This window comes from Phacochoerus africanus, chromosome 2 (assembly GCF_016906955.1).
Source record: "Phacochoerus africanus isolate WHEZ1 chromosome 2, ROS_Pafr_v1, whole genome shotgun sequence".
In the NCBI taxonomy this organism is placed as follows: domain Eukaryota; kingdom Metazoa; phylum Chordata; class Mammalia; order Artiodactyla; family Suidae; genus Phacochoerus; species Phacochoerus africanus.
This window is the reverse complement of record NC_062545.1, coordinates 203,686,602-203,709,476: the sequence shown is the minus strand read 5'-3', so window position 1 is coordinate 203,709,476 and position 22,875 is coordinate 203,686,602. Positions and strand designations below refer to the sequence as shown.

The 22,875-nt window shown below is 38.7% G+C and overlaps 1 protein-coding gene and 1 pseudogene across 1 annotated transcript; one reads left to right on the top strand and one right to left on the bottom strand.

The window, feature by feature from the left end:
- The first annotated feature begins 1,518 nt into the window (after nt 1–1,518).
- Nucleotides 1,519–1,614, top strand: LOC125121697 (uncharacterized; annotated as a pseudogene).
- A 17,751-nt stretch (nt 1,615–19,365) lies between these two features.
- On the bottom strand, nt 19,366–19,965 carry LOC125119968 (interferon omega-1-like). The gene is given in 2 exon segments (XM_047767574.1): nt 19,366–19,413; nt 19,415–19,965. Coding segments are annotated over 2 exon segments (573 nt in total). The 5' UTR covers nt 19,940–19,965.
- Between the last annotated feature and the right edge of the window lie 2,910 nt (nt 19,966–22,875).

The following is a 22,875-nucleotide window of genomic DNA, read 5'->3' as shown; positions in this document are numbered from 1 at the left end:
AGTCACTGCAGTCACTTATCTCCAATATACTCTGAAAGGAATTCAGAGCAAAGATCAGAAATGAGGCACTCTGTGCTCTGGAAAAAACTGGTAGGACAGGCCTCCATGTAATTAGATATTTTCAGGAGAAAATTTTATGAATCCAACCCTCTACTAGTTGCTGCTAGTCTGCTAGTACTACAATCAAATGTGTGTTTGATAGCACGTACCCCCTTCACCAAAATCACATGTATACTGACCTCCCTTCCACCTCTTTGGAGGAGTTTTTCAGTGCTATCTGAGAGGCTCTCAAAGGCTATAGTCCCAAGTAAGTCCTCCCAATTACCCCCCCCCAAAAAAAAGCTGAGGTCACAGTTCTCATGCTGTGTGTTATTTTCAGTGAGCAGTTTTGGTAACCAAAGAAGGGACCCAGAACAGACTTCTCACCTTAGCCTTAACTCTGCAGGATCTGGAGCCTTGGTACCAGCAGGGTCTCTTGGGCCCATACACCTTGGAGAGTCCAGATGAATTTGGGTGAGTCTGTCCTGGTTCTTGAATCTTCCAATTATTAGTTGATGATCTTGAGCTTTATTTGGTGGTGTATACTAAATACCTGCCCCCCAAGTTGAAAGATACTGGGGTGTGCCTCCCAGTTGAAAGAAACAACAGAGCCTGGTTAAAAAACACTGGGAATAAAGTTCTCCCCCCATTTGAAAGATACTGGGGAGAGCCCAGCTGAAAGACCCTAGGGATTTGCTCAGCTGAAAGGCATTGAACTTTCTGGGATGAGTGGTTAGGTAAGTCATCTTTCTTTAGTTCAGCTGCTTTAACAGAATTGATCAGGATAATGGTGAAGATATCACACGATAGGTTTGCTGCAAAGAAGAAAGACAAGACTCCTTCCAGTCAGTTAAGTCTTTCTCGAGCAGTTGAGAATTTTATGGAAGTGATAGAGGCCATGTCCTCATACAATGCAGTTGTCCCATAGTGAAGCCCCCTCATTAATTAGAAGAGGTCATGTATAAGAATTGGCCATTCTGTTGTCACTGTAGTGACTTGGGTCGCTGCTGTGGCATGGATTCAATCAATCCCTGCCTTGGGAACTTCTACATGCTGCAGACACAGCCAAACAACAACAACAACAAAATCATTGAAAAAAAAAGAATTGGCCATTCAGTGATTCAAGCACCCAAGGTGGTCTTAGAAACTGAGACATGTAAGAGAGGGGAAAGGACTCTATGGTCATCTCTAGTAGAGTTATGCACACAAGCAGCACACTAGCCCACCACACAAATTCATTAGTAAGTTTTATCCCCAGCAAATTCAACTTTAAAATGGGAACTGGAATCAGAGAATCAAGGATCATCAGGAAGTGAGACTCTAACAACCCAGCTGGGTTTATATACATTCAAAACTTAAAATTTGCTTACTTAACTGGAAATTAAAGGAAAATCTTGCCCTGAAAATGGCCAAGATAGGGCTCTTTTAGTGCATACGCAGTTATGAAAGAGAAAGCTAGCTTAATAAACATCTTTTCCAGTGCTCGCTTCAGATGCACATATACTAAAATTAGGAGACAGAGATTAGCACCTGCGCAAAGATGACACTCAGATTTGTGAAGCATTCCATAATTTTTTATTTTTTTATCTTTCGTCTTCTCAGGGCCGTGCCCATGGCATATGGAGGTTCCCAGGTTAAGAGTATAATTGGAGCTACGGCTGCTGGCCTACACCAGAGCCATAGCAATGCCAGATCCAAGCCTTGTCTGCAACCTACACCACAGCTCATGGCAACACCAGATCCTTAACCCACTGAGCAACGCCATGGATCAAACCTGCAACCTCATTGTTCATAGTTGGATTTGTTTCCGCAGTGCCACAACGGGAACTCCCTCCATAATTTTTTAGACTGGGGGTTTGGGGTTAAGTAGATGCAAACTGTTACATTTAGAATGGATAAAAAACAAGGTCCTACTATATAGCACAGGGAACTATATCCAGTCTCCTAGAGTAGACCATGATGGAAAAGAATATTTTAAAAGAATATATATATATATATATGTATATATATATATATATATATATATATATATATGACTGAGTCACTTTGTTGTACAGCAGAAATTGCCACAACATTGTAAATCAACTATACTTTAAATAAATAAATAAATGCATCTTTTCAGAATTCTGACCCTGAGGGAACAAGTCCTTCTAGAAGAATTTGCTTTTCTTTCCCTGTGCCTTGGGATGTAAAAGTTCTACCAGGGCTCTTAGGAATGCTTATCTTTTCTTGACCATCTCTAATTCCTGAGACCGAGAGGAAAAAATGTCAAGCAAGAGGGCTTTTTAAATTTAAATTATTCTGATATTTATAAACTAGTGAATTTTATATTGTAATACCTGATTCATGACTAAGTTTGAAAATGAAGCTATGAGATCTCTGGTCATGTCTGTTTCTATGTACATTATAAATATATACCTTTACCTTGGTATTGTAAAATTAATTTGTAAATGAACTCTACTTTATTGGCTTAAAGGAAATTATGCACTTATATAAATTTTCAGAAATACAAAAGAAACAAACCCAAATGAATTTCATGTTCATATAAACTAGAAAATATTCAGTATTAAGTTAGTATTTAGTGCTAAAGTTAAAAAATGTAGCTTAATTAATACAGATGTCTTAGAGTCATCAACATTAAGTATAATACTTTTATGGTACCTAGATTTACTAGAAGTTGAATAAGATCTTATGATGGCCATTGCAAATATAAATTTGTCAGCCAAAAAAAATTAACTTTTGTTGAAATTTTTATGAGTAAGTTAAATGTAAATAAGAGCTTTTACAGTGAGCTCTACAGGAATAATTATATTTTAGAAATGCCTACCTAAAAATAGTTTCCCCAGCTATTCAGCCATAAAAAAAGAAGGAAGTTTTACCATCTACAGCAAGACGGATGGACCTGGAGGGCAGACAGAGAAAGACAACTACTGTATGATATCACTTATATGTGGAATCTAATAAATACAACAAACCAGTGAGTATAACACAAAAGAAGCAGACTCAGAGATAAAGAGAACAAACATCATTGCCAGTGGGGAGAGGGAAAGGAGGAGCAATATAGGGGTAGGAGAAAAAAAAAGGTTATTATGGGATTATAAGAAGTCATGTGTGTGAAACTTCTGAAAATTATAAAATACTATAGAATATGAAGTCTTTCATTTGATTAAAAAAGTAAATATATCTATAACATATATTACAAACATAGTTTCTCTAGATATCCAGTAACTTGAAACTTTAGAATTTTGTTACATTAAGTTAAATGGTGGAAGTTTATTGACTATGTAGTTCATTCCCAAGTAAAATAAGATACTGTAACTTTAATCACAGACCATTGCCTTCCTTTTGCAGAGAAACCAAAGATACTTAAGACAATTAATAAGTGTATTTGGTGCCACAGTGATAAATTTTCTATAAGAAAATATTTGTTTTTAGAAATTATTATTGGTATTTATAAGTTTGCCAGTCTACAGAATGCTAATGCTAAGATAGTTCATAATGGATCATTTTCAGTTTTCACTGGAAATTAAGGTTTCTTAAGAGTTGAGGATTCTAATTTATGTGTATGATTAAAGATACTAGAAATAATAAGGGATAAATTTCAGTTTACAAGGAGTGGGATGTGTGTTTTAGATTAAAAAAAATATAAGGAAAAGAAATGCATTTTGTTAAGGAAAAAGAAAATAATTTGTCCTAAAGCTAGTATTTCTAAATAGGAAAGAAAATAAGGGACAAATTGTATGGATGTAGAAAATTGTAGAAGTTTCCTGGGAAAGAAAACATCTTTAGAATGGTATTCCATGAGTGGTCAGAACTGAATAAAATTAGGACAACTTTAGTTGAGTTTTATTATTAAAAGCAAAGTAGTACAAACCTGAATTTGGTTTCTCTCTCTGTTAAGAAGACAGAGTTTTCTAAAAATTTTGATCTGCTTTTAACAATAGATTATGAAATCTCTTTACCTTCAACTGACAATCTGTAATAACTGTGTATCTTTGGTTAAGTGAATGAGTATTGTTTCACAATAACATTATGATCCTATTTGACCAAGTGTTTTAGCCAAGAACTAAAACCTGATGGCTTTATAAAACTGTAAAAAAAAATCAAGGATTAGTTATGTAAGATTATGGGAACTTGTAAATATGGTTACAATTTTCATGGATTCTGTCTGAAATATTACTGTCTTTTTATCTGTGTTTTCCAGATATAAGGAAACCCTTCCCCTCAAGGTAATTATGACTTTCAGTGATTTGGTTAATTATACCTTTGTTAGCAGAATGGAAATATGCTGATCTGGTTTCTCCAGAGATTGGACACTCTCATCAGGGGAATAAATGACATCAGGAGTAGACAGCTGACCTATGACGCCAAACAAGGCCTGTATAACATTACTCTGATAATTGCTCACCCCTTTGCTTATAAACTAAATGCAGTTCCTCCTTGGGTTCAATCATATGCAAGTTGCAAAAACCAATCCAACTGTTGGGTTTATGGTTTCTGCAAATGCCATTATTTCATTTCTTTTTTGTGGATGAGTAATATTCCATTGTGTATATGTACCACATCTTCCTTTTTTTTTTTTTGTCTTTTGTCATTTTAGGGCCACACCCATGGCACATGGAGGTTCCCAGGCTAGAGGTCTAATTGGAGCTGTAGCTGCCAGCCTATACCACAGCCACAGCAACGCTGGATCCAAGCCAAGTCTGAGATCTACACCATAGCTCACGGCAATACCAGATCCTTAACCCACTGAGCAAGGGAGGGATTGAACCCGCAACCTCATGGCTCCTAGTCGAATTTGTTTACACTGTGCCATGATGGGAACTCCATGTACCACATCTTTTTTATCCATTCACCTGTCAGTGGATATCTAGGATGCTTCCATGTCTTGGCTATTATAAATAGTACTGCAGTGAACATTGGGGAACATATATCTTTTCAAGTCGTGGTTTCTCTAGATAGATGCCCAGGAGTGAGATTGATCAACCAAATGGTAATTCTATTTTTAGTTTTTAGAGGAATCTCCATAATATTTTCTGTAGTGGTTATGCCATTTTAAATTCCCACCAACAAAGCATTTCCCTTTTCTCCACACCCTCTCCAGCATTTATTATTTGAATTTTTGATGATGTCCATTCTGGCTGGTGTAAGGTGGTACCTCCTAGTAGTTTTGATTTGCATTTCTCTAATAATTAGTGATGTTGTACATATTTTCATGTATTTTCTGGCCATCTATATGCCTTCTTTGGAGAATTGTCTGTTTAGATTTCCTGTCCATTTTTTGGATGGTATTTTTTTTTTTTTGGTATTGAGCTAAGGAGGTGATTATATAGAGATTAACCACCTATCAGTTGCTTCATTTGCAAATATTTTCTCCCATTCTGTGGGTTGTATTTTCATTTTGCCTAGGGTTTCCTTTGCTGTGCAAAAAACTTTTAAGTTTAATTAGGTCACATTTGTTTATTTTTGTTTTTATTTTCATTACTCTAGGAGGTGGATCTGAGAAGATATTGCTGTGGTTTATGTCAGAGATCATTTGGCCTATGTTATCCTCTAAGAGTTTTATAGTATCCAGTCTTCTATTTAAGTCTTTAATCTATTTTGAGTTTACTTTTGTGTGTGGTGTTGGGAAGTGTTCTAATTTCATTCTTTAACATGCAGCCATCCAGCTTTCATAGCACCACTTATTGAAGGACTGTCTTTTCTCCATTGTGTTTACTTGCTGCCTTTGTCATAGATTAGTTGACTGTAGGTATGTGGGTTTAATTCTGGGCTTTCTATCCTTTTCCACTGACCTATATTGCTGGTTTTGTGGCTGTAGCTGTTTTAATGAATGTAGCTTTGTAGTATAGTCTGAAGTCAGAGATCTTGATTCCTCCAGCTCCATTTTTCTTTCTCAGGATGGCTTTGGCTATTCTGGGTCTTTTGTATTTCTAAAGTTTAAAATATTTTGTTCTAATTCGTTGAAAAATGCCATTGGTACTTTGATAGGGATTGCACTGAATCTGTAGATTGCCTTGGGTAGGATAGTCATTTTGACAATAATGACTCTTCCAATTCAAGAGTATGGTATACTTTTCCATCTGTTTCTGCCATCTTTTTTTTTTCATCAGCATTTTAAAGTTTTCAGAGTACAGATCTTGTGTCTCTTTAGGTAGGTTTATTCCTAGGTATTTTATTCCTTTTGATGTGATGGTAAATGGGATTGTCACCCTAATTTCTCTTTATGATCTTTCATTGTTAGTATATAGAAATGCAGAAGATTTTTGTGTATTAATTTTGTATCCTGCAACTTTATCACACTTATTGATGAGCTTTAATAGTTTTCTGGTAGGGACTTCAGGATTTTCTAGGCATAGTATCATGTCATCTGCAAAGAGTGATATTTTTACTTCTTCGTCTCCAATTTGGATTCCTTTTATCTATTTTTCTTCTCTGTTCGCTGTGTCTAGGACTTCCAAAACTATGCTGAATAGTAGTGGTGAGAGTGGACATCTTTGTCTTGTTCTTGATCTCGGTGGAAATTCTTTCAGCTTTTCACTATTGAGAATGATGTTAGCTGTAGGTTTCTCATATATGGCCTTTATTATGTTGAGGTAGGTTTCCTCTATGCCCACTTTCTGGATGGTTTTTATCAGAAATCGGTGTTGAATTTTTTTCAAAATCTTTTTCTGCGTCTATTGAGAGGATCATGACTTTTATTCTTCAGTTTGTTAGAACTGTGGTGTATCGCACAGATTGATTTCAGGATATTAAAAAATCCTTGCTTCCTTGGGATAAATCCCACTTGATAATTATATGCAATCCTTATAAAATATTGCTGGATTCAGTTTTATAGTATTTTTTTGAGGATTTTTGCATCTACATTCATCAGTAATATTGGCCTATAATTTTCTTTTTTGTGGTATCTTTGTCTTGTTTGGGTATCAGAGTGGCCTCGTTATAGAATGAGTTTAGCAGTACAATTTTTTGGAATAGTTTCTTAAGGATAGGTGTTAGCTCTTCTATAAATGTTTGTTAGAATCTGCCTGTGAAGCCATCTGGTCCAGGACTTTTGTTTGTTGGAAGTTTTTAAATTGCACTTTCAGTTTCAGTACTTGTGGTTGTTCCATTCATCTTTTCTTTCATCTTGGTTTAGTCTTGGAAGATTGTACTTTTATAAGAATTTGTCCATTTCTTCTAGGTTGTCCATTTTATTGATATATAGTTGCATATAGTTGTTATGATCCTTTGTATTTCTGTGATGTCCATTATAGCCTCTTCTTTTTCATTTCTAAATTTATTGATCTGAGTTCTCTCTCTTTTTTTCTTTATGAGTCTGGCTAAGGGTTTATCAATTTTGTTCATTTTTTCAAAGAACCAGCTTTTAGTTTCTTTCATCTTTTCTATGATTTTCTTCATTTCTATTTCATTGATTTCTGCTCTGATCTTTATGGTTTCTTTCCTTCTGCTAACTTTATGTTTTGTCTGTTCTTCTCTCTAGTTGTTTTAGGTGTAAAGTTAGGTTGTTTATTTGATCTTTTTCTTATTTCCTGAGGTAGGCTTGTAATTGCTGTAAACTTCCCTCTTAGAATGGCTTTTGCTGAATCCCATAGGTTTTGGACTGTTGTGTCTTTGTTGTCATTTGCTTGTAGGTATTCAATTTCCTCTTTATTTCTTCAGCAATACATTCGTTGTTTAGTAGTGTGTTGTTTAGTCTCCATGTGCTTGTGTATTTTGTAGGGTTCTTTTTTTTAATTTGTTGATTTCCAGTCATAATAGCATTGTGGTTAAAAAAGGTGCTTGATATGATTTTAATTTTCTTAAATTTACCAAGGCTTGATTTGTGGCCCAGAACATGATCTATCCTAAAGAATGTTCCATGTGCACTTGAGAAGAATGTGTATTCTGCTGCTTTGGGATGGAAAATTCTGTAAATATCTATTAAGTCCACCCATTCTAATGCATTATTTAAGGGCTGTGCTTCCTTTTTGATTTTATCTCTGGATGATCTAGTCCATTGCTGTACGTTGGGTGTTAAAGTCCCCTGCTATTATTGTATTATTGTCCATTTCTTCTTTTAAGGTTGTTAGCCATTGCCTTATACGTTGTGGTGATCCTATGGTGGGTGCATATATAATAACAATTGTTATATCTTCTTCTTGGATTGATCCTTTGATCATTATGTAATATCCTTCTTGGTCTTTTATAATACTCTTTATTTTAATGTCTATTTTTCTAATATGAGTATTGCTACTGCAGTTTTCTTTTGATTCAATTTGCATGGAATACTTTCTTCCATCCTCTCACTTTCAATTTGGATGCCTCCCCTGAACTGAAGTGGATCTCTTGAAGACAGTATATATATGGGTCTTGTTTTTGTATCCATTCAGCCAGTCTATGTCTTTTGATTGGGGTATTTAGTCCATTTACATATAAGGTAATCATTGATATGTATGTTCTTATTGGAATTTTTATTAGCTGTTTTGGATTTGGTTTTATTGCTCTTTTTTCATCCCTTCTTCTCTTGTTCTTTTCTCTTGTGGTTTGATGACTATCTTTAGTGTTGTGTTTCAATTGCTTTTTCTTATCTGTGTGTGCATCTATATGTATTACAGATTTTTGGTTTGCATTTACCATGAAGTTTTGATATAGGAAACTATATATATACCAGATTGGGGTTTTTTTTTGTCTTTTTACCTTTTTCAAGGACCACTCCCTTGGCATATGAAGGTTCCCAGGCTAGGGGTCTAATCAGAGCTGTAGTCGCCAGCCTATGCCAGAGCAGCGCAGGATCCGAGCCACGTCTGTGACCTACACCACAGCTCACAGAAATGCTGGATCCTTAACCCACTGAGCAAGGCCAGGGATCAAACCTGAAACCTCATGGTTTCTAGTCATATTTCTTAACCACTGAGCCATGACAGGAACTCCTATACCAGATTGTTTTAAGTTGTTGGTTTCTTAATTGCAAGTGCATCTCCAGTGTCCTGCGTTTGTACCTTACTCTTCTCATGATTTCTAGTTTTGGTAGCATATTTGTGTGTGGATGATTTCCTACCCTTAGTATATGTATGCCTTTACCTGTGAGCCTTGTCATTTGTGATATTTTTGTTTCTAGTTGTGGCCTTTTCTTTTCCACCTAGAGAATTTCCTTTGGTATTTGTTTAGTATTTTGTAAAGCTGTTTAGTGGTGCTGAATTCTCTTAGGTTTTGCCTGTCTATAAATCTGTTGATTTCTCCTTCCAAATATGAATGAGAAGCCTCACTGGTAAATTAATTATGGTTGGAGGTTTTTTTCCCTTTCATCACTTTTTATATGTCACGCCATTCCCTTCTGGCCTGCAGGGTTCTGCTGAAAAATCCACTGATAACCTTACTGGGGTTCCCTTGTATATTGTTCCTTTTCCCTAGCTGATTTCAATATTTTCTCTTTGTCTTTAATTTTGGTCAGTTTGATTAATATGTGTTCTTCTATGGGTTTATTTTATATGGTACTCATTGTGCTTCCTGGATTTGAGTGATTCCTTTCCCATGTTAGGGAAGTTTTTGGATATTATCTCTTCAGATATTTTCTCTGGCCCTCTCTCTCTCTCTCTTCTCCTTCTGGCACCCTTATAATATGGATGTTGTGTTTAACATTGTCCCAGAGTTCTCTTAGACTATCTTCATTTCTTTTTGATCTTTGTTCTCTTTTCTGTTTCCCATCAGTCATTTCCACTGGTCTGTCTTCCACCTTGTTTGTTTTCTGCCTTCTGTAGTCTGCTGTTGGTTGCTTCTAGTGAATTTATTATTTCAGTTAGTGTATTTTGCACTTCTGCTTGCTTAATCCTCAAATCATCTGTTTCTTTGCTCAATGTTTCTTGTAATTTATCAGTCTTTGCCTCCGGCTTATTTCCAAGATCTTGCATCATCCTTACCATCTTTAGTCTAAAGTCTTTTTCATGGAGGTTGGTAATCTCCAGATCGCTTAGCTGTTTTTGTTTTTTTTTTCTTGTTTCCTTATCTGAGTCATAATTCTCTGCCTTTTCATTTTGTATAGATTTTTGGTATTGCCTCTTTTTTGCAGACAATAGGGTTGCAGCTTCTCTTGCTTCTGATGTCTGCTCCCCTTGTGGCTGAAGTTGGTATGGGTGCTTGCTTCAGGTTTCCTGATAGGAGGGTCTGGTCCCTGCCCACTGGTAGGTGGAGCTGATTCTTATCCCTCTGGTGGGTGGAGCTTTGTCTATGGGTGTGATTAGAGGTGGCTGTGTGCCTGGGATGAGGGGTCTTTAGGCAGCTTGTTTGCTGATGGGTGGGGCCCACCTGGTTTGTTGCTTGGCCTGGTGCTTCTCAGCCCTGATGGGTGGGGCCAGATTTTTCTAAAATGGCCCCCTCTAGAGGAGTTCACATTGGTGATTATTCCTGAGAACTTTGCCTCAAAAATCTTTCCCCCACAGTGAGCCACAGTCATCCTCTGTTTACCTAGGAGATGTCCATGAACTTCCAGCAGGTCTGACCCAGATTCCTATGGAGTCTCTGCTTTGCCATGGGTCCCAATGTGCATGAAAGCCTGTGTGTGCCTTTTAAGAGTTCAGTCTTTGTTCCTTCAGTCCCACAGAGCTCCTATGCACAAGCCCTACTGTCCCTCAACACCAAATACTCCAGGGGCTCCTCATCCCAATGCCAGATCCCCAGATGTGGGAACCTGACATGGGGCTCAGAACTCACTCCTGTGGGTGAGCCTCTGTGATATAGTTACTTTCCAGTCTGTGGACAGGCCCCCGGCAGGTAGGGATTGCTTATATTGTGTATTTGCCTTTCCTACTGTCTTAATGTGGCCTCCTCTTTGTCTTCTGGAGTAGGATATCTTTTTTGATAGTTTGCAGTCAATTTTGTTGAAGGTCGTTCAACAGTTGGTTGTAATTTTCCTGCTTTTATGAAAGAAGGTGAGCTCCAGTTCTTCTATTCAGCCGTCTTAATCCTCCTTTGGCTAAAGTCTTCATTATGACCTTCATTATAGCTACTAGCTATATTACTTCTTTTCTGCCTATTTTACAAGATTGTTTTCTTGCATTACCAAATGGATGACTGAGCCTCTGATAAAATGATGACTAGGTGGTTTATAAACAGTTGACCATATGTATACTTTCATATAAGTTCAATGGTTGTAATAGTGTAACTCTAGGTGTGGGAAGAACCAGCAAGAGGGAATCATTTCCTGGACCATAACAGACCAGTAAAACAGATGGTCCAGAGACTTTTGATTGCTGATTAATAGGGTCTAGTCTAGTAATAGCACATTGAGCAGTCTGTTCCTGAAATCCTGGTCTTACCTGGGAAAGAGCTTTCCCAGCACCATGAGACAAAATGATCATGAAATGCTTCCCAAACCATGAGGAGGCAATGCCAACTAAAGAATGCCACTCACCATTTGGCTCCACAAGGATTAGATCACTAGCCACTGCAGTCACTGACCTCCAACACACTCTGAAAGGAATTCAGGGTGAAGGTCAGGAATGAGGTACTCTGTGCTCTGGGAAAAAACTAGAACAGCCTTCAAGGAGTTAGATATTTTCAGGAGAAAGTTTTTGTGAATCCAAATTCTTGTATCTTCTCATACCTAGGAAAAAATTAAAATCATTAATGGAGACATCTCCTCCTCCTGACTAGCAGCAACCTTTTACCAAGATGCATGTTTTATACCCCCTTACCCAAAATTATATCTACATGCCCCTCACCCTTATCTCTTTGGAGGAGTTCCACAGAGCTGTCTGAAAGGCGATCTCCCAGGCCATAATCCTGAGTAAGCCGCCCCCAAAAAACTGAACTTACAGCTCTCATGATATGTGTTTTTTACACTGGCAGTAGGTTTCCTCTATTTACTGTGTTTCTGTGGGAGGTTGGACAGTGTGGACCCACAGTCCTTGGCAGGTAGGGAGGGTAGAGTGAGGGCCACATTCATACTCTCAGTCTCTGTGCTAACAGATCCAGCTGCTTCAAGCTGGTACTGCCCTGTGTTCTTCTATCATAGCCCCAGGGGAGCCAGCTCAGGACCAAAGACCCCTATGCCCCCTCTCCAGTCATGCTGCCCAGGGACCTACCTGTGGGGCAGGTGTGTGATTATCATCCCTCCTCCACCAGTTCGTTGACCCCACACCTCCTTTTTCTTCCCCTCGATTCTCCAATACTCCCCTATGGATAACAAGTTTATAACTTCTGGATATAATCAGGATCTGGCTACAGAGATCTTTCATGGTAAGGTAAGAATATGAAGGCAATTATTCTGTTTTTGCCCACAGAATATAAGAGACATGAAGGAAACTTAAATGCATGTTACTAAGTGAATAAAGAGTCAGTTTGAAATGGCTACATACCATATGATTTCAACTATATAATATTCAAGAAATGGAAAAACTATGAAGGCAGTAAAAAATCAGTGGTTTCCAGGGGTTATAAGGGATTAATAGATGGAGCACAGAGGACTTTCAAGGCAGTGATACCAAAACCATAGAATAGATACCAAGAGTGAATCTAAATAAACTATGGATTCTGGATGATAATGGTGTGTAAATGTTGCTTCATCAACTATAAAAATGTTCTGTCTAGTGGGAGATGTTGATAATTGATAAAGTTCTGAGTGTACATGAGCAGGGAGTAAGCGCCTCTATTTGTGCATACTCCTATCTATCTAGTACCTCTATACCTTCCGCTTTCAGTTTTGCCGTGAACCTAAAACTGCTCTAAAACTTTTAAAAAGTATATATAAATATACAAGAGCTAAGGAAATAGGCTTCTTCCAGTATAAGGGTCCAAAATGAAACCTTTTTTCTTTTTTCCTTCTTTCCTTCCCTCCCTCCCTCCTTTCTTTCCCCCTCCTTCCTGCCTTCCTTCCTTCTTTCCTTCCTTTTAAAAAACTCTAGAGAATAATCTGCAAGGGGACAGAAGTCTGCATAGAACAGAAACTGGCTCTCCAGACTCTGTCTTTGTCCATCGTGGCCAGTAGAGGGCATTCATACCTTATAAATATTTTATCAGTCTATAGACTGAAATGGATCATGTTTTTTATTTCCTTTTTGCTACAGCTACTGGTGTTTTATTTTGTTTTGGTTTGGTTTGGTTTTGGCCGTGCCTATGGCTTGTGGAATTTCCTAGGCGGGGAATCAAACCTGTGCCAAAGCATTGGCCCAAGCCATGGCTGTGACAACGTTAGATCTTTAATCCTTAACCCACTGTATCACAAGAGAACTCCTGTAGTTACTGTTAACATTGGACATCCATCATTTCCAAAAAATATTCAGAGGGAGGAGTGGAAAAAAACCCATCACATGAGAGTTTCTGACAGATCTAAAACTTTCACTTTTAAATAGTGTCTTTGTAGCCTTAAGGGGACAGCCAGAAGCCATAATGGAAAAGGAAACAGCTGAATGAATGGACAGTACAGCTTAATGCAGAGTGAATGGGGAGCATGCTGGGGATTTCTATATTGGAAGGAAGGAAAGGATTGTGATTGGGTGTGAAAGAATGGGATCCAGGAAACAGAGACGAGAGGGGATGTGTGCCAGTCATCAGAATCAGCAAATATGTATATAGATAATGTATTATAGATGTTTTATACTTTATATCTTATAGTGTATATTTATACACGTATATTCCATATATATGTACTATATTATTCATATAATTACATTAATGAAACATTAATGAGACATTTTTTCCCAATTCTCTTTTTTTAGACTGTAAGTGTTTTGTGGTCAGTTACAGAGAAAGGGGTGGGGGAATTCATTATTGCCATTTAGATCTATATGAAAAAATAAGAAAATAGCCACTACTTCTTTAGCCCTCGCTCAATGGATGATACTCTGCTAAGTGCTCTTAAATGTTCTAGATTGTATACTACTCACCTTACTTTATATTTGAGGAAATAGGAATAATTTCACCTTACTTTATATTTGAGGAAGCTGAGTTTTAGGGAAGTTGTGGTTCCCCAGGATCACACACGTGTCCTGGCAGAATTTAGATTCAATCCAGACTCCTATATCACATTGTAATTAATTACTGGTGTCATTTTGTGCAATTCTCAATCCCTTTGTTTTATTCTTCAGTGCTTTCTAAGGATCATTCTTCCCTGATTGACTCCTAACTGCACCAGCTATTCCATCTCTGTGCCCTTTGCAGGTTCTTCTCTTTCTTAGCTTTAAAATTTGAAGGTTCTCATAAGCTTTAGGGCATCTCATTCTACTGTCTATTCATAAGTAATGACTTGCATCAGCATATCCTGATTTCAAAATATAAAGCAAATAATTGTAAATTAACATCACCAGGATGTACACTGTTGGAAATTTTATATCCATATCTGCATATGGGAGAAGGGAGGGAAGTCTGTCTTTAGCTGTTTCTCAGACACTTTATAGAGCATATCTGCATTTTCTCGCTTCTTGAGATGCCTCACTTCTGTTTCTGGTGAGAGAATCCCTTGTCCTTTACTTCTCACTGTAGCATGAAGCATAATTAAAATTCATTAAGCATGATTAGTTTTTATATCTTTTTCTTTTCCAAATTGCAAACTTGAAAAGATTTTGCATTTCTTTTTTCATCCTGTATTCTCAGAACTACCACATAATCTAACATAGAACTATGAAGTTTTAAAATATAACTGACTGGGAGTTCCCACTGTGATGCATAGGTTAAGGATCTGGCATTGTCTCTGCAGCAGCCCAGGTTTCATCCCAGCCCAGGAAGTTCCATATGTCATGGTGTGGCAAAAAAAATATATATAACTCACTGGAAAAAATGAATGAGTTAAATTCATTACAGTTTTTCAATATAGTTTGCATATTTAGGCTATTTCCTTTTGTAAAGATAAACAAATTGAAGCTATCTTCTGGGGAAGAATTTCATCAATTGAAGAAAGTAGGTACTTCCCTCCATGGCTCAGCGGTTAATGAACCTGATTAGGCTCCATGAGGATGCTGGTTTGATCCCTGGCCTCTCTCAGTGGGTTAAGGATCCGGTGTTGCCATGAGCTGTTGGGTAGGTCACAGACACGGCTTCAATCTAGTGTTGCTGTGGCTGTGGTATAGGCCAGTGGCTACAGCCTGAGATTCGACCCCTACCCTGGTAACTTCCATATGCTGCTGGTGCAGCCCTAAAAAGCAAAAAAAAAAAAAAAAAAAAAAAAAAAAGAAGAAGGAAATAATTTGAGAAAGATAATGTTGCACATATTTTGTCATATTTGAATACTTTAGAAATGTGAACATAATATTAAATGAACAAAATTATTTAAAGTACCATACCTAGCATGACTGAGATAAAGTAGATAAATACTAAATGAATACTTTGGAGACCTTAGTATATTAATCACTGTTATTTTAAATTCCTGATAATTATCCAAAATCTCTACTACATCTGAATCTAGATCTGAAGTTTGCTCTTTCTCTCCAAACTGTGTTTTTCAACTTTTAGTATGACTTGCAAATTTCTATTGAAAGTTGAACCTGCTGTATTGGGTAAAAGGAACTGGTGTAAATTGGCCTTTAGATTGAGCTTTTACATTTATCTTGCTAGGAGTAGGTATGTGTACAGTACTGTTTGCCATAGCTGGAGGAGGCAGAATTTAAGACTTCCTTTTTCATCAATGCATTTCTTTCCTCTGTTGTCTTTGGGTTTTCCTAGGCATTTCTTTTTCTGTACCTGCAGCATGTGGAAGTTCCCAGGCCAGGGATGGAACGTGCACCACAGTAGTAGCCTGAGCACCAGCCGTGACAACACCAGATCCTTGACCCTCTGCACCACAAAGGAACTCCTAGACACTTCTTTAAAAAAAAGTGTTACACTTGCAATGTGTTTCTGGTGTATAGGAATCCTGTTGACAGGAATGTAGGTATGGAAGAGGGAAAGTGTTCAGTAGTAAACTGTGCTCCTGGGCTGTGACCTTCAAACCTCACAAGTTTCAGAATAAGTTGATTCGAGTCTTTCAAATGAGAAAAGTCTTTTTCTTAAAATTGACCTTAATGTAAATAGTGTTCAACTCTAAGAATACCATTTTACTTCTGGTCTGGCTATTTTTACCTTTTATTTTACATGCCAGCCAAGCTGTCTTATCCTTCTGGACCAGTCCTCTTGAAAATGGATTTATTAAACCTGCTTAACAAAAGCCACCTTGGAAGAAAGGTATATCTCTTTTTCACCATTGTATAATTAGTTCAGACTTCATAATAATTACTCAAGGTATATATATTTTTTTCTTTTTGGCTGCCGCATGGCATATGGAGTTGGGGGAGCTGGGCTTCTCTGCCCAGCCTGGATCAGGATGAAAGGGGGTCTTGAAGTGAAACGAAAGGTGTTCTCCATCCAAATAAATGGGGTCATTGGGTTTGTTCCTTCCCTTTCTAAACTTGGGCCCTAAAGACTGCCAAATTGCAGTGCTATTTTGGGGATATGTGAAGTTTCTTGTCACTTTCTGTTCCTGGAGTCTGACTGGGACATTTGGGGATGTCTGTGCCTATGTTACCCTGAGGAACCAACCCATGGTTGTTTAAGATCAATATGATGATGAAGCAAGGGGAAGGACAGGGAAGTCCAGGTCCTGAAGTTTGTTCTTTAATGGATTTTATCAACCAGTAAAGCTCCTCAACATTCATCAATTGCTATGACTTCCTACTAGCTTTTTGAAGGGTGTATTCAGCATGACAAAAATGAAGGAGGCTGGGAGTCTTCTTGTGGCATAGAGGGTTAAAGATCTAGCCATTTTCACTTCAGGGGCTTGGGTCATTGTCATGGTACATGTTTGATCCTTTGCCTGGGAATATCTACATGCCACTGGCATGGGGAAAAAAATGAAGGAGGCTGAGAGGGTAGTGGGTGCAAGGCCACTGTCAGACTCCCTCCCTAAACTGCCTTCTTTTCCAACATCTCAGTCAGCTCTCAATCAGAACTGGAGAAACACCTTCTCTTCTCTAAGCCCACTCACCAGAATACTCCATTCTTCCCCTGAATGCAGCATAAACAAAAGAAAACGCTTGAGAAGAAATAAATTTATTTGCGAAGAATCAATTTTGCTGTTTTTGAGAAACAGAGACAATCTTTTTCAGAAGATGCCTCACCCCAAGGCTTCCTTCCATATTCAGTTCCCCCTGGGACTCCCTCACGTCAGTTTCATGCTGGGCTGGGAGCCTGGGGTTCCCTAGGGCAAGCTAGCAAGAGGGATGCCTGAGGTAAGGAAGAGATGAATCATCTTTCTGAAAAGAGGCTGGGGCTGAGGTCACATTAGTGCCTTAGATGAGCTCTGCAAATGGAAATAGGAGCCTGGGTGTGTCCAGTGAAAGTGGGAGCCAAGAGACAATGGAGGAGGCTGAGTAGAATGTTCCATTGGGAAGAGATTCTTTGAAGATTCATGATCAGGAACTAGGATTCCAGGTCAAAGTTTAAAGGACAATAATTATAAGGTAAGGCCCAGGTATGTATAGAGCTCTGTCTTTGTAAAGCACTTTCACATACATTCCCCCAGATGATTATCTTAACAACTACCTGAGGTTTGCAGGCAGGGATTCTCCCAGGCACAGAGTCTTGAAACTTAGGAAAGTTAACTTCTCAGAGCCATTACCCAGAATTTTGCCATCCAAACAAGGCTTGTTCCACCACCTCTCACACTGTCACCTGGTGGGTAAGCGCCATGGCCCAGCTTTCACATGGATGAGCAGAGCGTGGGTGAGGCATGTCCCAGGTCCAGACATCCTTGCTTTCTTTCTCTGAGTCTCTCCTCTGAGGAAACTGTTTTCTGAGAAGGACAAACTTTGGAGGTGACATTACCAGCCATCATTGACCTGGGACATTACGGAAAAGAGAACTAGGATCAAAATGGGCAGAGTCCAGGGGAGGAGAACAGAACCTTACCTTTCACAGCTCCTGCTTTTTCCTTCTTGCTTCTACACTGCTGCTGAAGGACCAAAAAACAAAAAGGAGTTCAGAGGCTCTTTGTTGCCCTTTTCATACTAAGTTACATCACTGTTACTGAAGAATGTGTGTGACCTTCTTCATTGATTTGAGATCTTTGCTGTTTCATATTTAAAGCAGATCAAAGTATTTTCTACTAATCCTTTCCAAATGAATTTTTACTAATTCCCAGTAATTCTTTTAGAAGTATAATACACAGAAATTATAAGATGAGGAAATTAGGGAGCATGATGTTTGTGCTATTTGTCAAGGTCACACTGCTGTTAAATAGCATAGCTGGAATTCTGAGGTTTTGAAAAATCCCAGAAATTCTCCTTTCACTTGTGCTCTCTTCTTGTGGCTTGCACCCTGAGAGAAACCTTGACTCTAGAAGCCAGCACAGAAGCAGACACTTGTGTGGAAGGGGAGTCAGATAAGGGAGTAAAGCTGTTGTATGAGTAAGTGGTTCAGGAAAGCAGGACTAGGGAGAAGGTGGGAATAAGAGTAACAGGTGCCAGGTCAGCCCATCACCATCGTGTATCACCACCTTCCCTGGAGGAAATGATTTCTTTCCTCAGATATTTATGCAGACCACTCTTTGCTGACTAGACATGAATCAGGTCCACCTATGGCAGAAGGACTAACAGTTTTCCATAATTTCAGGACTCTTCTCTATTCCATGAATTTCCACCAAGTGACAAGCATTTCCTGGAAAGTGGTAGGAATGTTCCATAGCACAAAATGGACCAATATCATACTGAAACAGATGCATCTAGAAAAAATAAGAGTTTAGGTTTTCATAATAAAAGAAATCAAGGTTCATTTCACAAAAATTTAATAAAACAAAATGCAATATTTTTTTGCCTTTTTGCCTTTTCTAAGGCTGCTTCCTGTGGCATATGGAGGTTCCCAGCCTAGAGGTCTAATTGGAGCTGTAGACGCCAGCCTACGCCAGAGCCATAGCAACACGGGATCCGAGCCATGTCTGCAACCTACACCACAGCTCATGGAAACGCCAGACCCTTAACCCACTGAGCAAGGGCAGGGATCGAACCCGCAAACTCATGGTTCCTAGTCGGATTCATTAACCACTGCGCCACAACGGGAACTCCACAAAATGCAAATTTAATGAGACGAAAAGGTGAACATGTTTTCTCAATTTGAATTACAATGTAATAATAAATATTTTATATGAAATTTTATATGGTACAAGAATAAACATAAACAAACAGTAGATAAATCACCTCAGGACAGTCATCTCCTAAGACTGATGCCCCTGGAGCTGAGTAATATTGACATATGAATGCTTATTACTACTGAAAAAATATTACTCAAATTATTTCAATAAGTTTTGTAGCCAAAGATAGGAGTCTTTTGAAGTGACCAAAGACAAAATGTACAGGGTGAGATGGCATTCTTAGTCTGACAATCATTTCAAGGTGACCCCATGTCTGCATCCATAATTCTTAACCTTCCTTGCAAAACTGTTTAAGGAAGACAAGGGTTTCATGATTTCCACTCTGACAATCTCCCAGACACAGTCACTGTATTTCTTCTCTTTCAGGAAGAGATGGATTCTCTCAAAGTACCTCTTCACAGCCATTCCCAAGGAGGATGCCTGCTCTCCCATCACCTGCACCAAGCAGGGGTCTAGGTCTTCCAACTGCTGATGGAGTCCAGAGCAGAGCTTGTCCAGGAGGGTGGAGTTCCAGGCAGCAGAGGAGCGCTCCGTGTGGAAGAGGAGGAAGGTCTGCTGGAGCATCTCATGGAGGACAGAGATGGCCTGGGTCTTCTGCAGCTGGCTGCCTTCCACCATCTCCTGGGGGAACCCGAAGTCTTTTCTGTCCTTCAGACAGAAGGAAGGGGAGAGTCTCCTCATCTGACGCAGAAGCACCAGGTTCTTCCTGCTGAAGTGCACGTGGTTCTGAGACAGGTCAAAGCCCAGAGATGCCCCAGAGCCATAGCTGAACACCACCAGGGCCATCGGTAGAGAGAGCATGAAGGCCATGGGGAAATGAGGGAGCTGCTGGCCTGGCTGAGATAGGTGTCTGGGAGAACCTTGGGGGTAGGTTCTCTGATGCCATTCTCTCTAAGCATGGCCAGTAAATAGTGAACACAGTAATTTTCATTTATTAAAAACAGTTCTCTAAACTTTTACTCCCTTTTTTTGGTTTTCCTTTGTTTTCTCAATATGGTCTAAAAGATATCTTCAATCTACACTATTTAATCTCACAAGAATTTTAATTTTCTCAATAATTCCAGGTATGCCCATTCAAATGGATATTTGTCAATCAAATGAGAAATGTCTTTTTCTTAAAATCAGAAGTGCTATAGTATGTAAATAAATCCTCTCTCTCTCTGTCTCTTTCCCCCCTCCCCCTCTGTGTCTCAATTTAATGCATCAATTTAATTTTTCTCTGTTCCAAGTACTAATTTTTAGACTTGATCTTTTGTTCAGTCTAAGACTTAGGAGGCAGGCTCCATCAGCCCCATGGTTTCTTAATTTATTTATAGATTTACAAGATCACTCTTGCAATTAAGCTCTTTGAAAAAAGAGGGGTTTGTTTAATGTTTGATTTATAGGAGAAGCTAATGATTATGAGTGAATGAGCTTCTCTCATGTTTCTCTTCATCTCAGAACAGGTTCATGAAGATCCAAGTGGTTCTGCTTCAGGGGACCAGGAGGTCAGGACAATTACAGACATCACCCTTCCTTTCCACCATATTCTTACTGAGGGCCTGTTGTCTTCCACAGCCTGGGCCAGTACTCCCACCAGGAATCCTGGTTCTTTTCTGGAGAATATGGTGTGGAGATTCTAATTCCAAGATAATTGTGTTTTCCCAGAAGCCCTTCACTCATAAGGGAGATGTCCTCTGTCCTCTAGAGGAAGAGTCCCCTACCTAAACTCTTGAACCCACTCCCTGAAGCCAACTCACGACACCCTGAGGACTTGGAAATCTCCTCTCTGTGGTGGGGCTTGTTTATCTATTGGGAAAATAATTCACCTCCCAGGATCCCCTCCTTTGCCCCCAGAGTGTTTGTGTGAAAGACCCTAGTCCTCAGTGGTGACCTCCTCCTCTCCTGACCTGTGTCCTCAGGTATCAAGGGCGTCAGCAGCCCTCAGATGCTGAGAGCAAAGGTTTGTTCTGTCTTACGAGTTGGAGGAATTATCCAATTGCAATTATTTCACCTTGAGTAGATAAATAATTTATATTTTGCCAAATACAAATTTTATTATTCAGTTCTTTTACCTAAACTATTGAACACTTGTTAAGCTCAAAGTTTCTCAGCTGAGGCAGGAGATTCAGTGATGAAATTGTCTCTCATAAGAATCATATATCACAGAAACTAATGACATTCAGTTGTTTATTCTGTCAGTTGATCCCAGTTGAGCTTCTCTCTCCCTCTGTCTCTGTCTCCCTCTGAGAATGCAGGGCAGTGAGGGCCTAGGCTATTATGTCAGGGAGAAGTTGCCTTTTTTCCTTTAATTGTGTGTGATTCTTCATTTAAAGCTTTTATAAATTATGTTCACTGAGGGGCTTATTGGGCAAGATTTGTCTTGATGCTCATGTGTTAGTTTGGCTTCATGATGAGGTAAGAATAATAAAGGGAATTAAAAAAGAGAGACAAAGGGGCTGTGATCTCTATCACATTCAAGACTTTATATTTTTGTTTCTTGTTACAACTCTCCAAGAAAGTAAAATTTGACAGTGGTTTTGTGGGCAAAGAAACAGAGATGTTAAGTCTGAATGTCATGAATGTGAAAGGAGGGAAGTGGTTTTCCCCTGACCCAATGACATCTTCTAAGTTAGCAAACTTCAGTGCAGCAGAGATAGGGACAAGGCTATGCAGAGGGAAAGGGTGAGGCCAGTATGTACAACAGGAAGGCAGGTACGTGGCTGCTTCTGCCAGAAGCTTAAAGAAGACCCACTTCGATTTCATTTGACTGCATTCAGATGTGCAAGATGAGCCGCTTGATTTTTTTTAAATTTAATCCTCATGTGATCAGTTTTGAAGAAAGAAGAATGAAATTAGCTCACAAGAGACTGGAAATCCAAACTCCGGTTGCTAGATGGCTAACCCTCTCTGTCAGGATCTTGGAGATCAGTCTTGCTGATCATCTGTCTAGCTGATAAGTCCACTCTAGCAATGAGAAGTGTACTTTGTGAAAACTAGGATTATAAAAAGGGAATTAGAAGTTTCCAGAAAATCCCGATCTTAGTCTGGAAAATAGTAATCGTGATATCAGTAGTAATAATTGAATTTCATTGTTTGCTTATCATGGACTAACTGCTTTATAAGTTCTTTAAAATGTTAATTCAATCCTCACATTAACCCTGTTTGGATCACCTTCTCTTAGCTGGAGAGAAATATAAATCTGGATTCATGAACTCTTTTCAAGTGTACTAAATGTACAAGGGCAAACCTGAGTGAGGGGCTTTACAATGATTTGTCTGGAACAGCTTATTAAAGAAAGTGAAGGGTGGAAAAGAACACAATCTTTAGGAAGGAATGAAATAACTAGAGGGAAGATGGTGAGAGGACAAAGAGTGCTTAATTCCACTTCAGATAGTGTGGAAGTGTGACAGCAACACTTTAGGGCAACATAGAGTGTGGTCGGAGAAAACTGAAATGACTTTAAGTTCTAATGAAAAATAGACAAAATCCCTATCAAATAATTGGAAATGGGTAGATTTTTCTGCCAATTGACCAAAAAAGAACTAATATTTTAGAGCAATTTCTTCAATGCAATATGGTAAAATATCTTTATTAACAGTATAACAGCAGACCCCTCCACTCTATTTGTTTTTAACACTTGATTGTTCTTTGGACTTTAAGAACAAAGAAAAAACACCTAACAATTTCTAGCCATATGAGTGCTGACATTTCTCCTTTAGGATGACAACTGAAATGTCACTCTCCATCTGGTTCCACAGGAATGA